This window comes from Amblyraja radiata, chromosome 4 (assembly GCF_010909765.2).
Source record: "Amblyraja radiata isolate CabotCenter1 chromosome 4, sAmbRad1.1.pri, whole genome shotgun sequence".
NCBI lineage: Eukaryota > Metazoa > Chordata > Chondrichthyes > Rajiformes > Rajidae > Amblyraja > Amblyraja radiata.
The window spans coordinates 27,849,103-27,865,513 of NC_045959.1; the positions used below are offsets into that span (position 1 = coordinate 27,849,103).

Below are 16,411 nucleotides of genomic sequence, written 5' to 3' on the forward strand. Positions count from 1 at the left end.
AGGCCATAGTAGTTCATGATAATGGAAGGAGAAAAATCTAAAGCGGAGCCGGAAGTTACGACATTTCAGACATTTTCGTAGTTCTAATACAGCCCAGATAGAAAAAACTAAACTAAAAGCAAAAGTCCCCCCACCCCCCCCCCCCACCCACGCAAAGCCCGAAACTGACAAGTAGGCAGTCAGTACGCTATCTAACCCCTCCCCAAGCCCCATCTCTTTCTCGTGGCAGCTCCACAAGTATATTTACCACTCAATAGCCAAAACAAATTAATATTATGGATAAAAGTACATGCAAGCTGTGAAAAACAAGAACTGCTTCACATTGTTTGTCCAAGGACAGGAAGAGAAACCCTTCGGAAGACATTTTGAGTGGAAGAGCTAACAAAGAAGATCTTAACAGTTAATGTATAATATCATCACATTAATATCCCCAAAACAAACAAAAAAAACCCAGAAGGAAAGAAAAAAAAAAGAAATTAACAGCATCTTAGAGAACTTAAAAGTTATGATTTGATACCATCATACTAATAGTCTAAAAAGTAATTAAAAAATAGCTCATCCGGTTAAATTCGTAGTCATTTACAAAGCGTTGTATTGTCAAATTAGGAGCAATAAATCTCCAGTTGTAACTCAGTCAGCTCTCAGCAACTCTCCGTCGCGTCTTCGGAGGGGGGGGGGGGGGAACACACATTAATCAATGTCCACCCCCAGTCCCAGCGATTTCGGGATACTCCTTCCAGTATCATGAACTACTACTCAATAAATTGTAAGTTCAAGAGATTCCGGCAGGATTTTAATAAGAAAGCTGGAAGCGTCTTGCGGATTGTTAAAGAATCGGCTGTTACCATCAGGAAGTCGTAATCGCAGTCTGGCTGGGTAGAGCAGAGTAGGGCGTAGCTGCTTCTTAAATAACTCAGACGCACGTCAGTTATCTGTTACCCTTCTTACTTGGTGTGGTTATTTGATCCCTATAGCCAGCTGGCAAAAGAATCAAGCCCACCTCAGAAATAGTAGACGCAAAATGCTGGAGTAACTCAGCGGGACAGACAGCATCTCTGGAGAGAAGAAATGGGTGACGTTTCTGTCGAGACCCTTCTTCAAACTTTTCTTTCCTGCACACATTGTCCGCTCCACTGTTTCTGTCCTATCCACCTCAGAAATGCTTTGGCAGTTATCTAACCCACACACCCGCACTTTTTGGCTAAAATTAGACTAAATGACTGAATAACACTAATATTCACAAGCACTGAAAAACAATTAAAAACTAATTAAATTAAATGTTTAACAATTTGTAATTAATTTTTTTAATATTTAACTATTAAAACAATACATATTAACTATATTAATTAAGTAAATTAATTCATAAGGACACATTATCCGAATCCATTCTTTCTCAGAGCTGTTTCTCTATCATGAAATGAATGCAGTTAAATCTGTGCTAACTCTAACATGGCAGGGGTTTAGTTGGTACATCCTATATGTAACTGCACGTTGGTGATCTGTTGTTGAACACTGCGACAATGCCAATATCAAAGCATAGTTGGAATAACCACAACAAGATATTTCAAAAGTTTTGGGACTTCCACAGTGATGAGAGATACCTTCAACAAATTTCAGATTGTCAGACTGGTCTTCCCCCCAAAAAAGTGTTACCATTTCCCTACTGTCACACTGCAATTATTAAGAATGAGAGCAGGGAAAGTACTTACCTATTTTCTGCAATTGTCCAAGTGCTCTCGCTATGGTCAACTGAGGAGAACAACTGGCCCTCTATGAAACCAACTTGGTCTTTTACTCCAACTTGCAAGTGATCTGGTGACAACTGGAACTCTATGTTCTGTTTTGTTGTGTTTTCTGGAAGCTGAATATTTATAGTCAGGTCATCATTCGTCTGCTGCCAATAATATACTGGTTCTGTGGAATTAAAATCCCATTTTTTACCATAACTAAACAAGGCAAAGCACAATCAATCTCCCAAACCTCCTGCAATGCTTTCCTATAAATGTCTTTAATCTTGAATGTATTATTTCATAGTATTAAGGTTCCAGTCTACTGTGCACTGCTACGTGTAAAAGCTCCTGTGCATACACAGATTACATACATTAGCTTAGAGGTTTTCTCCAAATACTGAAGATACTCAGGGGTAGGTACTGAATTTTAAAGTTGTACTAGACCAAGTGCTGGGTCTTTTCCCCCAACGTGCGGTTGAGGGGGGGGGGGCGGCGGAGTCACACACATTAACCACCCCCCCCCCCACACACACTAACTAGCCCCCCTCCCGCACACACGCTAACTACCCCCCTTGTTAATATATTATTAATTTGCTCCTTTTACCCCATAATCGGACTATCTACTGACACAGAGAGAGAAGGATGGGAGGGGGAGAGGGGTTAGGGAGAGGGAGGGAGGGAGGGAGGGAGGGGGAGAGGGAGGGAGGGGGAGAGGGAGAGGGAGGAGGTGAGTGGGAGGAGGGGGAGAGGGAGGGGGGCGAGAGAGGGAGAGGAGGGAGGAGGGGGGGGGGTGGAGGGGGAGGGGGGACAAGGAGGGGGGGACAGAGAGGGGTGGGAACAGGGAGGGGGGAAACAGGGAGGGGGGAACAGGGAGGGGGGAACAGGGAGGGGGGACAGGAAAGGGGGGACAGGAAAGGGGGGACAGGAAAGGGGGGACAGGAAAGGGGGGACAGGAAAGGGGGGACAGGAAGGGGAGAACAGGGAGGGGGGGAACGGCCTCGCTGGGCTCCAAAATTCATGCACTGTCCGAAAATCCCGAGCGCCAACGGCCTGTCGGCTCGCAGGCGCATTGAGGGCGTACACAGCGTCTCAACGTTGTACGCAGTGTCTTGACGTCGTACGCAACGGCTTGACGGCGTACGCCTAGCGCGCGGCGTCGTGCGATGATGTCACCGCCCAGCGCGATGACATCATCGCCCGACGCAGTGCGACGTCCAAATTCAGTCGGCCCGCCTCCTGCCTAGCTGATTGGTGAGTATGATGCTGGGACCATACTCTCCGCGGTTCGAATTGGGACTGGCCCCGCGCAGCCGTACTCCTCAAGCGACCACGTTTGGTCGCGAGGCTCGAGGCTCGGAGCGGGCGGACGTAGGAGTGCAGATGCGGGAGACGTGGCGCGAGCGTACTTGGAGCGGGCGGGGGGGGGGGGGGGGGGGGGGGAGTGGAGGGGAGCCGGGCTGCCAAATGAAGAGAGAGAGAGAAGCGGCTTGGATTGGTCGGCATGTGGGCATTGTGATGTCAGCAGCTGGTAAGAGCTGTTCTGATCTTAAAAATTGAGTTTTGTTTGCGTTTTGTAATCAATTTTACTCAAAATCTGGGGAAATAATTGACCAAAGAGTGGATGTGCGAATGTAAAAGTAAAATCGCTAGCGAAATGGTAAAAATGTCGGCGCTTTTGCGTCTGGTTTGTGTGGAGTAACGAATCAAATGCAAAATGCCGTACACCCACAGAGTTTTAAAAGTATATAGATATGTAGGAAGGAACTGCAGATGTTGGCTTACACTGAAGGTAGACACAAAATGCTGGAGTAACTCAGCAGGACAGGCAGTATCTCTGGAGAGAAGGAATAGCTGACATTTTGGGACATTTCAGACTTCAGAGTCTGAAGAACATCACCCATTCCTTCTCTCCAGGGATGCTGCCTGTTCCGCTAAATTACTCCAGCATTTTGTGTCTATCTTCAAAGTTATATGATTTGGCCCAAATAAAATCAAGTGCATAGCTCTTGAATGTTATCTCAGCTGCACTAGTTTAATTCATTATTTTTAATTTCAATTTAATCTGATCTATTGTAAATATATATAATGTGTTCATATCTTGCAAATCTTTGCAGAATTTTTTTTCTTATACCATTAATTTCAAAATTTCCAAGTTCTCCAACAAAAATTATTAAAGAGAATGTTAAACAAGCATAGTTACCAGAGCTTCCCTACAAAGAGCATCCCTGTTATTTTCTGAATTACAATTATTTAGCAGCACCGAGAAATAGATTAGACAATAGACAATAGGTGCAGGAGCAGGCCATGCGGCCCTTCGAGCCAGCACCGCCATTCAATGTGATCATGGCTGATCATCCCCAATCGGTACCCCGTTCCTGCCTTCTCCCCATATCCTGACTCCGCTATTATTAAGAGCTCTATCTAGCTCTCTCTTGAAAGCATCCAGAGAACCGGCCTACACCGCCCTCTGAGGCAGAGAATTCTACAGACTCACCACTCTCTGTGAGAAAAAGTGTTTCCTCGTCTCTGTTCTCAATGGCTTATTCCTTATTCTTAAACTGTGGCCCCTGGTTCTGGACTCCCCCAACATCGGGAACATGTTTCCTGCCTCTAGCGTGTCCAAACCCTTAACAATCTTATATGTTTCAATGATATCCTCTCTCATCCTTCTAAACTCCAGAGTGTACAAGCCCAGCTGCTCCATTCTCAGCATATGAGAGTCCCGCAATCCCAGGAATTAATCTTGTAAACCTACGCTGCACTCCCTCAATAGCAAGAATGTCCTTCCTCAAATTAGGGGACCAAAACTGCACACTTAATTGAATTTCCTTTATTGTCATTCAGACCTTTCAGTCTGAACGAAATTTCGTGCCTGCAGTCATACATACAATAATACAATAATAGACAACAGAACAGACAGTAAACACAAATTAACATCCACCACAGTGAGTCCACCAAGCACCTCCTCACTGTGATGGAGGAGGGCTGCAGTCTCTTCCCTCCTCTTCTCCCTCTGCGCTGAGGCGAGACCCCACCGGGCGATGGTAAATCAGTCACGCGGCTCACCGAGCTCCGCGAACGGGCCGATTCAAACACCGCTGCCCGGGGTGGTCGAAGCTGCCGCCCTCCAGTCCAGCGGACGCAGCTGTTGACGACGTCGTCCACTGGCCCGCGGCCGAACCCCGGACTCAGGCCGCCGCCGCCAGAACGCCGTCTCAGCCACCGTTCCAGCCCCGAGCCGGGTCGCCCTCACGTGAGCGTCTCAGCCCCGCGCCAGGCCGCCCTCACGGGAGCGGTTACCCTCGAGCTGGGCCGCCCCGACGGGAGTGCCGTTACCCTCGAGCTGGGCCGCCCCGACGGGAGTGCCGTTACCCTCGGGCTGGGCCGCCCTCACGGGAGCGCCGTTTCCCTCGGGCTGGGCCGCCCTCACGGGTGCGCCGTTACCCTCGGGCTGGGCCGCCCTCACGGGAGCGCCGTTACCCTCGGGCTGGGCCGCCCCGACGGGAGCGCCGTTACCCTCGGGCTGGGCCGCCCACACGGGAGCGTCTCAGCCGCTCGCCAGGCCGCCCTCACGGGAGTGTCACAGCCCCTCACGGGAGCGCCGTTCCAGCCCCGAGCTGGGCCGCTGTCACGGGAGCGAGCCCAGGGCGAGTCCTGACAGGCTGCCTCCGGAGCCTCGAGGTCGCCAGCTCCGCCATTAGGCCTCAGTGCAGACGGAGGCAGAGAAGGAGGAGACAGCAAGCCCTGTTTCAACCCCCCACCCCCCCCACACATAAACACAACCTAAAAAAACAAAAACTTAGCTAGACAAAACGGAAAAAAACAACACAAAAAAGTAAAAACAAATGGACTGCAGGCGAGCCGCAGCCGTTCACCAGCGCCGCCACTTCCGGACCACAGAATACTCTAGGTGTGGTCTCACTAGGGCTCTGTTCAACTGCAGAAGGACCACTTTGCTCCTATATTCGACTCCTCTTGTTATAAAGGCCAACATGCCATTCGTTTTCTTCACTGCCTGCTGTACCTGCATGCTTACTTTCATAGACTGATGAACAAGGACCCCCAGATCCCGTTGTACTTCCCCTTTTCCCAACTTGACGCCATTTAGATAGTAATCTGCCTTCCTGTTTTTGCTACCAAAGTGGATAACCTCACATTTATCTGCATTAAACTTCATCTGCCATGCATCTGCCCACTCCCCCAACCTGTCCAAGTCACCCTGCATTCTCATAGCATCCTCCTCACAGTTCACAATGCCACCCAGATTTATGTCATCTGCAAATTCGCTAATGTTCCTTTGAATCCATTCATCCAAATCATTATGTATATTGTAAATAGCTGCGGTCCCAGCACCGAGCCTTGCGGTACCCCACTAGTCACTGCCTGCCATTCTGAAAGGGACCCGTAAATCCCTACTCTTTGTTTCCTGTCTGCCATCCACTTCTCTATCCATGTCAGCACTCTACCCCCAATGTGCCCTAATTTTGCCCACTAATCTCCTTTGTGAGACCTTATCAAATGCTTTCTAAAAGTCCAGGTACACTACATCCACTTGCTCTCCCTTGTCCATTTCCCTAGTTACATCTTCACAAAATTCCAGAAGCAATAGCAAGAATGTCCTTCCTCAAATTAGGGGACCAAAACTGCACACTTAATTGAATTTCCTTTATTGTCATTCAGACCTTTCAGTCTGAACGAAATTTCGTGCCTGCAGTCACGATTAGTCAAGCATGATTTCCCCTTCATAAATCCATGCTGACTCGGACCGATCCTGTTACTGTTATTCAAATGTTCGGCTATCTCATCTTTTATAATTGACTACAGCATCTTCCCCACCACCGATGTCAGGATAACTGGTCTATAATTCCGTTTTCTCTCTCCCGCCTTTCTGAAAAAGTGGGATAACATTAGCTACCCTCCAATCCACAGGAACAGATCCTGAGTATAGAGCATTGGAAAATTATCACCAATGCATCCACGATTTCTAGAGCCACTTCCTTAAGTACCCTGGGATGCAGACCCTGTGGATTTATCAGCCTTCAGTCCCAATTACAGTCCCAATTACAGATTACAGTAGACAACTATTAAATCATTGCAATAGTTTCACTGAGTTAATGAATTTTGACAGTCACTCTCAAATCTATTACAAAATATAATGGCTGATTTGTTTTTCTCCTTCTACCCTCATATGCTTACCTTCATTAACATATAATCTGTTAAAACAACATGTACAGTGCATTCAGAAAGTATTCAGACTCCTTCACCTTTTCCACATTTTGCTACGTTACAGCCTTATTCTCAAATGGATTAAATTCATTTTTTTTTATCATCAATCTATACACAAAGCGAAAACAGGTGTTTAGAAATTTTTTCAAAGCAATTAAAAATAAATAACTGGAATGTCCTATTTACATAAGTTTCAGACCCTTAAATCAGTACTTTGTTGAGGCACCTTTGGCAGTGATTACAGCCTCGAGTCTTCTTGGGTATGACGCTACAAGCTTGGCACACCTGTATTTGGGTAATTGCTCCCATTCTTCTCTGCAGATCTTCTCAAGCTCTGTCAGGTTGGATGGGGAGCGTGGATGCACAGCTATTTTCAGGTCCCTCCAGAGATATTCGATCGGCTTTGGCTGGGCCACTCACGGATATTCAGACTTGTCACAAAGCCACTCCTACATTGGCTTGGCTGTGTGCTTAGGGTCGTTGTCCTGTTGGGAGGTGAACCTCTGCCCCTGCCTGAGGTCCTGAACGCTCTGGAGCAGGTTTTCATCAAGGATCTCGCTGTAGTTTGCTCCGTTCATCTTTACCTCGATCCTGACTAGTCTCCCAGTTCCTGCTGCTGAAAAACATCCCACTGCATGATGCTGCCACCACCATGCTTCACCGTAGGTATAGTATTGCGGAGATGATGAGCGGTGCTCTAACATGCACTATCAACTGCGGGACCTTATATAGACAGGTGTGTGGCTTTCCAAATCATGTACAATCAATTTCATTTATCACTTGTGGACTCCAATCAAGTTGTAGAAACATCTCAAGGATAATCAATGGAAATAGGATCCACCGAAGCTCAATTTTACTTCATGAGTGATTACGTGAAAAGCCTCGCTCATCCGCATGCGCATCATTATCGTGGCTCGTATGGCGAAGCACCGGACTGACAGGCACCCACCCCTGCCAACGGTAAGTTTAAACTACAGGTAAGTTTACTATTTCTTACCTGTTTTTGATTCCGTGCAGGAACCTCTTTTTACAGAGGTTTCCTGTCGGTATTTTCGCGAAGGCCGACGAGGGAACCAGCTACGGGCTGTGGGGAGATCCCGGTGCGGACCGCGGAAGCGGGTAGCTGTGGAATGTCGGGCTCGCGATCTCAGTCACTGACAACACGGTCAGTGACTTCCAGACGCTGGGGAAATATCCCATTTGGGTGGCACTGCAGCACAGCGGCAGAGTTGCTGCCTTGCAGTGCCAGAGACCCGGGTTCAATCCTATCTACGGGTACTGTCTGTACAGAATTTGTAACGTTCTCAGAGGACAACGTGGGTTTCCTCTGCATGCTCCGTTTTAGAACGGTAAGCCCTAGTGCCGGGAGGGTTCCCCACCGGTAATATATACAGATGCTGGGGTTCCCGGGATGGGGAAATTCAGCAGCAATGCGGCTCCCAGACCGCAGTGATCCCCAGGATATGGGGTAAAACTAACCAGAACGGTCAGCCCTAGTGTAGGGAGGGTTCCCCTCCGGTAGGGTATAAAAATTTGGAGGTTGGCCAGGATGCAGCTCCTAATGGAGAGGATGCTCCATCTAGAATTTACTTTACCATCTAGACTTTACTAGAATGTTGCCTGGGTTTCAACAACTAAGTTACAGAAAAAGGTTGAATAAGTTAGGTCTTTATTCTCTGGAGCACAGAAGGTTAAGGGGGGACTTGATAGAGGTCTTTAAAATGATGAGAGGGATAGACCGAGTTGATGTGGATCAGCTTTTCCCTTTGAGAATAGGGAAGATTCAAACAAGAGGACATGACTTCAGAATTAAGGGACAGAAGTTTAGGGGTAACATGAGGGGGAACTTCTTTACTCAGAGAGTGGTAGCGGTGTGGAATGAGCTTCCAGTGGAAGTGGTGGAGGCAGGTTATTTGGTATCATTTAAAAATAAATTGGATAGGCATATGGATGAGAAGGGAATGGAGGGTTATGTTATGAGTGCAGGCAGGTGGGACTAAGGGAAAAAAGATGTTCGGCACAGACTTGTAGGGCCGAGATGGCCTGTTTCCGTGCTGTAATTGTTATATGTTATATGTTATAGATACACTAGGGAGTTGTGTCAGCGCGGGCCTATGGGAGAGCCCGCGCCAGCAGCGCCTAGGACAGGGCTGCTTAATGTGGATGCCTAGTCTATGGCAGCACCGGCCTATGGAAGAGCCCGCGCTAGCAGCGCCTTGTAACAGGGCTGCTTAATGTTTTCCTCTAGTAGGAGGAGAGCATAGTGGGTCAGTATAAGTCTGACGCCGTGTCCATGGCAGCGTCGGCCTATGGGAGAGCCCGCGCCAGCAGCGCCTTGTAACAGGGCTGCTTAATGTCTCCCTTTTTTGGAGGAGGGAGCATGCCGGGTCAGTATAAATCTGACGCCGAGTCTGAGGGTATAGCTGTGGAGCATACCCCAAGGGATGAAGGGCACATGTCAGAAGTACCATTCCTGGCAGCAAGGTTTGCCATCCCAACACAATGCAGTGAACACCGCTCAGGGGGACATTAGAGACAGCCGCCGAATCTTCTATTCAGGTAAGACCTATTCAACAGGGCAAACCTGGAGGACGAAGCACAAGCTGTTGGACCAATCAAGGCCAACAACGAGCAAAGCTTCATCGTTTCGGCGACAACGCACCCCGCGTCTTCATCGGCAGTAAGCAGTTCACTGAAGCTGGTGGCAGCATGAAAGCTGGCCAGAGGCTCCACGCACTCTGCCAGTTCTACTCTACAACTAAGGATCACTTACAAGTTGGTAAGATTTACACTTGGTTGCACAACACACAAATGATTAAGACATTATCATCTCCTTAGAGGCATCTAACCATGTAAAACTGGACAATATTAGCATTCCAAGCTGGTTGGAATTGGGCCAGAATTGTGTTTTGAGGCAAGCTCATTATTTTTGGCCAGGATTGCCTTCCGAGACAGGCTCGGAAAAATGGGCAGTCTCGCTGGACTGGAGGGCGGCAGCTTCGACCACCCCGGGCCGCGGTGTTTGAGCCGGCCCGTTTGCGGGGTTCGGTGAGCCGCGGGACTGTTTGTGCCATCGCCCGGTGGGGAAGCGCCTCAGCGCAGAGGGAGAAGAGGAGGGAAGAGACTGCAGCCCTAAGATTTTTGCCTCCACCACAGTGAGGAGGTGCTTGGAGGATACACTGTGGTGGATGTTAATTTGTGTTTAGTGTTGTTTATTATTGTATGATTGTATGTATGACTGCAGGCACGAAATTTCATTCAGACCGTAAGGTCTGAATGACAATAAAGGAATTCAATTCAATTCAATTCAATTCAATATTTGCTGCAGCAAACGGGACCCACTGTCGGGTTCACCCCGGATATCGAGTTTGTAAAGGATATCTTTAACACAAGTTCTCCCAGGACAAGTACAATGCAGTATGGGATATTGACATTGCATTAACACTATTTCACAAAGGGGCTCCAGTTACATCCTTAGTTTGGCCGGCTCTCATAAGGTAGTTATCCTCCTGGCGCTGGTTTAGCGCAACAGGTTCAGTCGCTACATATTGCGACGGGACAGGATGATTACATCTGTAAATAATATATAATATTTTATGTTTATAATTACTTAAGCACAGCAGAAGGGGTGTCAGGTCTCAAAATAGTTCAAGGCATACCAGGGACCTTTGGCTATGTGAGGGCACACATATACAACAATATGTCAAGGTCACCAAGACCTTGCAATGCTTGTTAGTACAAAAAACTTTATAAAACGTATCCGGTCAGACCATTTCCAGGTGATGAAACGGGGTTGATTTATGCAGGAGTAGATATTGATTTCCAGATCTCACTGCGCCAGGGCTGGTACAACATCAGCAGCAAGGGTTATTTACGTTCCGCTGGACCACATCCTAACGGCTGCAGCATGGTCAAACAAACGAATTTCCAAACATTTTATAATAACCCATTGCCAGACCAGGGGTATTTGTCAACTCTATTTTACGTTTTATTTATAGTTCCACCCGGATGAGAGGTGTTACTACTATTATTATTACTTCATTTAACTGCATCAGCATGTTTTAAATCTATGTCATGACTGTATGCATTATGAATGTTTCCCGCATCTGTCAATGAAGCAGTTGTGGTTGTGTAGACTCGTTTCTCACGGCATGAAATCACAGAGCTTTGAAATCTTCACGTAGCCACTCACGTGACTCCGAAGTAAAATAGTAAAATTAAATGAGAACTTACCAGTTTGAAGTTTGATCTTTATTTTATGAGGAGTTACGTTGGTGAGTACGTGCCCTCCACTCCCAACCCTCTCTCACAAAGGTCATCTGGTAGTTCTAGGTTTCTGATCTTATTATGATATGTCAATTACTGTTATCTATGATTTCACACCACTGCTTTGAAGATTGACGCGCATGCGGACGAGCGAGGCTCTTCACGAACTGTGGGGTTGTTTGCAGTTGCAGAGGGAGGGGGCAAGGGCGGTACAGTTCACAGTCTCAGCTCCAGTCCAGGGGGGTGGCCGGAGACCAACGTTAGGACCAACGGGACACCGACTGCAAGCACGGAGATCCCAGAGACTCACAGCCAGCAGCAACTCTAGCCCAGCCCCGCTCCAACTCCAGAGGAACCCGGGTTGCGGATGAGGGGGCGCGGATTCCTCTGGAGTTGGAGGGACAGGGAGACACAGCGGCTTTTGAGAATGGTGGGCAATCACTTCCAAAGTTCTGCCCACAGTCAGTACACCTCTCCTACACTTGTCTCCCGCACTAAGATCATCTCGCAGAGAATGATCCCAGCCTAACAGCATGTTCATTCCAGATTACTCACCTTCTGTCCCCTCTGTCCAGCTTCCGGGTTCACCGTTCGCAGAAGTTCCCACGGTACACGCAAGAGTTAATACGGATATCGCACTGGCCACTACGTGCATATAATGTTGCAATCTTCAACCACAAGTGTACAAGTCACTCTTGGAGAAATTCAAACTTGCTTGAATTTTCTCCCGAGTCACCAAGTTACACGAGTACCTGCCGTTAGCGCCACGGTGGTCCACGGTGGTCCACGAATGCCGTACGGTTATCGCACGGGATTCCCACGATGTTCAACTCTGGTTAACTCTTGCGTCAAGTCGCCCCGTGAGAAAGCGCTATTAGTGTTAAGCCTGTGGTAAAGATATTATTGATTATCCCAGCAACAAGTGAAAGGGATAAATGTAAAACACTTTGGGTTTTTATCCTCATTATTATTCACCAAGTCCTTCTGGAAAAGCACACATCTTGCTGGTCGAATGATGAACTCCTCTAAAGTAAATAGAGCAGAAGAAAAAACATCATTGGTTGCAATAATGCCAGGCACAAAGGAAGCTGACTATGGCTGTTATGGGCCAATAACCACAGCCCCTGGATATCATGTAGGAGTTACCCCAGAAAGAATCCATAGTGCAACTATCTTTAATTCCCTTACCAATGATCCACACTCTATCACATAAGCAGTGTTCATTGACATTTGCAGAATACTCAATTTCTCTAATAATGAAACAGTTCAAGCACAATTTCAGCAAGAACTGAACAACATCCAGTTAGGCTGCAATATGGCAAATAATATTTATGTTTCAAGTGTTCTTGTCAATGGATTTCCAACAATAGAGAATTGAATGATCTCCCCTTAATGTCGCAAATGATAAATCTCCCATCCTAAAGAGGGCATTGAACAGAAACACAACACAACAAATGTCTTGGCTAATGGAATAGAAATATTCATCTCTATTTTTTGGATATGATCCTCACTAACATGTTTGTTGGAGTATGAGAACTTCAATTATTGCAGCGCTTGTGTCAAATATGTCCTCTTGCTGCTCTGTAGTTGGGAGTGGTATGATTTTGACCAAGTGATGACGAAGGAACAGTGTCCAGGTCAGAATAATGATCCTATGCACTTGTGGCCTTTGCCATTCTAGGTAGCAGAATTGCAGGATTGAGATGTCCTGCTGCAGATATCCTGGTTAATTATTGCAAAGTTACTGACCACCATTCTGTGGTTGCAAATGAAAGGACTTTTATGGTGAGAGAAAGATAACCTACAAAGCTCATAAAAAGTACCTTTGTCAAGGCTTTGTGTAACATTAGCAACACCCGATTGTGACTAGAGAAGAAGGAATGTTATGGTCTATATCACCTGACATATAGGTGGAATCCATTTCCTGGCAGGTATCCTTAAATCATAGCGAAAGAGAAAAGAAAAACTGTACCATTTGATTTCAATTTCATTGAATAGTGAGTTGAAAATCATTGACTTGCTGCTCCTGAGTTTTACTATATATCTGAAGTTATTGGCCTTGGCACATTAGGATTTAGAAACATAGAAAATAGGTGCAGGAGTAGGCCATTCGGCCATTCGAGCCTGCACCGCCATTCAATATGATCATGGCTGATCATCCAACTCAGTACCCTGTACCTGCCTTCTCTCCATACCCCCTGATCCCTTTAGCCACAAGGGCCACATCTAACTCCCTCTTAAATATAGCCAATGAACTGGCTTCAACTACCTTCTGTGGCAGAGAATTCCAGAGATTCACCACTCTCTGTGTGAAAAAAGTTTTTCTCATCTCGGTCCTATTTCTATAAGATCCCCCCTCAATCCTCTAAATTCTAGCGAGTACAAGCCGAGTCTATCCAGTCTTTCTTCATATGAAAGTCCGGACATCCCAGGAATCAGTCTGGTGAACCTTCTCTGTACTCCCTCTATGGCAAGAATGTCTTTCCTCAGATTAGGAGACCAAAACTGTACGCAATACTCCAGGTGTGGTCTCACCAAGACCCTGTACAACTGCAGTAGAACCTCCACGCTCCTATACTCAAATCCTTTTGCTATGAATGCTAACATACCATTCGCTTTCTTCACTGCCTGCTGCACCTGCATGCCTACTTTCAATGACTGGTGTACCATGACACCCAGGTCCCGTTGCATCTCCCCTTTTCCTAATCGGCCACCATTCAGATAATAGTCTACTTTCCTGTTTTTGCCACCTAAGTGGATAACTTCACATTTATCCACATTATACTGCATCTGCCATGCATTTGCCCACTCACCCAGTCTATCCAAGTCACCTTGCAGCCTCCTAGCATCCTCCTCACAGCTCACACTGCCCTCCAGCTTCGTGTCATCCGCAAACTTGGAGATGTTGCATTCAATTCCCTCGTCCAAATCATTAATATATATTGTAAATAGCTGGGGTCCCGGCACTGAGCCTTGCGGTACCCCACTAGTCACTGCCTGCCATTCTGAAAAGGACCCGTTTACTCCTACTCTTTGCTTCCTGTCTGCCAGCCAGTTCTCTATCCACATCAATACTGAACCCCCAACACCGTGTGCTTTAAGTTTGTATACTAATCTCTTATGTGGGACCTTGTCGAAAGCCTTCGGAAAGTCCAGATATAACACATCCACTGGTTCTCCCTTATCCACTCTACTAGTTACATCTTCGAAAAATTTTATAAGATTCGTCAGACATGATTTACCTTTCGTAAATCCATGCTGACTTAGTCCAATGATTTCACCACTTTCCAAATGTGCTGCTATCCCATCTTTAATAACTGACTCTAGCAGTTTCCCCACTACCGATGTTAGACTAACTGGTCTGTAATTCCCCATTTTCTCTCTCCCTCCCTTTTTAAAAAGTGGTGTTACATTAGCTACCCTCCAATCCTCAGGAACTACTCCAGAATCTAAAGAGTTTTGAAAAATTATCACTAATGCATCCACTATTTCTGGGGCTACTTCCTTAAGTACTCTGGGATGCAGCCTATCTGGCCCTGGGGATTTATCGGCCTTTAATCCGTTCAATTTACCTAACACCACTTCCCGGCTAACCTGGATTTCACTCATTTTTTCCATCTCATTTGACCCACGGTCCCCTGCTATTTCCGGCAGATTATTTATGTCTTCCTTAGTGAAGACAGAACCAAAGTAGTTATTCAATTGGTCTGCCATGTCCTTGTTCCCCATGATCAATTCACCTGTTTCTGACTGCAAGAGACCTACATTCGTTTTAACTAATCTTTTTCTCTTCACATATCTATAAAAACTTTTGCAGTCAGTTTTTATGTTCCCTGCCAGTTTTCTCTCATAATCTATTTTCCCTTTCCTAATTAAGCCCTTTGTCCTCCTCTGCTGGACTCTGATTTCTGGCATTCATGCACAATTTGCCTTCAGGCCAACCATTTATTGTTGTTCCTGCAGCTCAGTCTAACAAGTCACAAACTAATAATTATTTGCTAACTTATTTTGAGATGTCTTAGTATCTATTTTATTTCCCTAACCATAGGATGCATCACTCATCTTCAGACAATTAGGTTAAAAAAAAAATTTAAGCTAGGTAATTTAGTTGTTTTTGAGTGTGCTAGTTGGGCTTCCTACATTATATATTTATGGCACCAATAAGATATCAGTTGTCCAGTTAATTTTGATAAATGCAGAAGAAAATGCAGAGCATTTTGGTAGTGTCCAATCTTTTGCTTTTCATTAAATTTCTTCCACTGCAAAGCACCAGAACCTAATATCAATAATTTCTGATATCAGAATAATTCAGAACTTGACAAATAATTTGTAACAGGTAAATTAACTTTGTACTTGCTTATTAAGAGTAACATTACAAATACGTTAATTTGGAAGTGGTTGAAATCCCCTTTGATTGTAGATTTTTGCAAAGTAAATTTTTAAATGCTAAATACTTTGATACATACAGACAACCTGCTTTCTTTCATCCGAAAATAAGCACAGCATCAGTGTGAATCCAATTTAAGAGATTTTTGTGTAACAGTTGATTGGCAGAATTCTGCCAATATTTAGCCATTGAATTAAACATCTTGAAGATGACTCCCTTCAACTGTTTCTCAACATTAATCAGCTAGCATCCACACATTTCACCACCACACAATTCTGCCAGAATCAATTTGCACAAATGACAGTAAAATTTAACTTGCAGCATACCACACCTTAAACTACAAATGCAAATTCGACTTGTACAAAAAGTTGATCTTTGATGCTCATTCAGTACAGAAAAAAAGAACAATTTATTTTTGCTGTTGACATTATTAATTATCTTGTACTACATGCGTCTTCCCAAGATGTCAGAATCAAGTGTAGAAATAATTCTAGAGGAAACTCTTAAATTTGAATATCCATCAACGATAATTTGGGAAAACATAAAATAAATAACATACCATGGATACTAATTTATTACGCGAAATTCATTTAAGGTCACCAAAGCTAATAGTTACATGAAAACCCATCCAATGTCTGTCTTTGCCATACCCATTGAAGATAAGCCCAGGTAATTTGAAGGGAGAATTATCATAAAGCAAAATGGTTCAGCATAAGACAGAAGACTGTAGCCATCCACTGAAACATGTTCCTCGCTAAAGTACAGCCTCTCAGGTTTCTTCACGGACCATTCTTCCTATATA

At 45.5% G+C, this 16,411-nt stretch overlaps 1 protein-coding gene across 1 annotated transcript in view; it reads right to left on the reverse strand.

The window, feature by feature from the left end:
* Positions 1–16,411, reverse strand: part of nudcd1 (NudC domain containing 1) — a 119,055-nt gene that overhangs the window by 45,467 nt on the left and 57,177 nt on the right. The window contains exon 6 of the mRNA XM_033019133.1: positions 1,710–1,914. Coding sequence (XP_032875024.1) covers positions 1,710–1,914 — 205 coding nt within the window. The remainder of the gene's footprint in view (positions 1–1,709; positions 1,915–16,411) is intronic.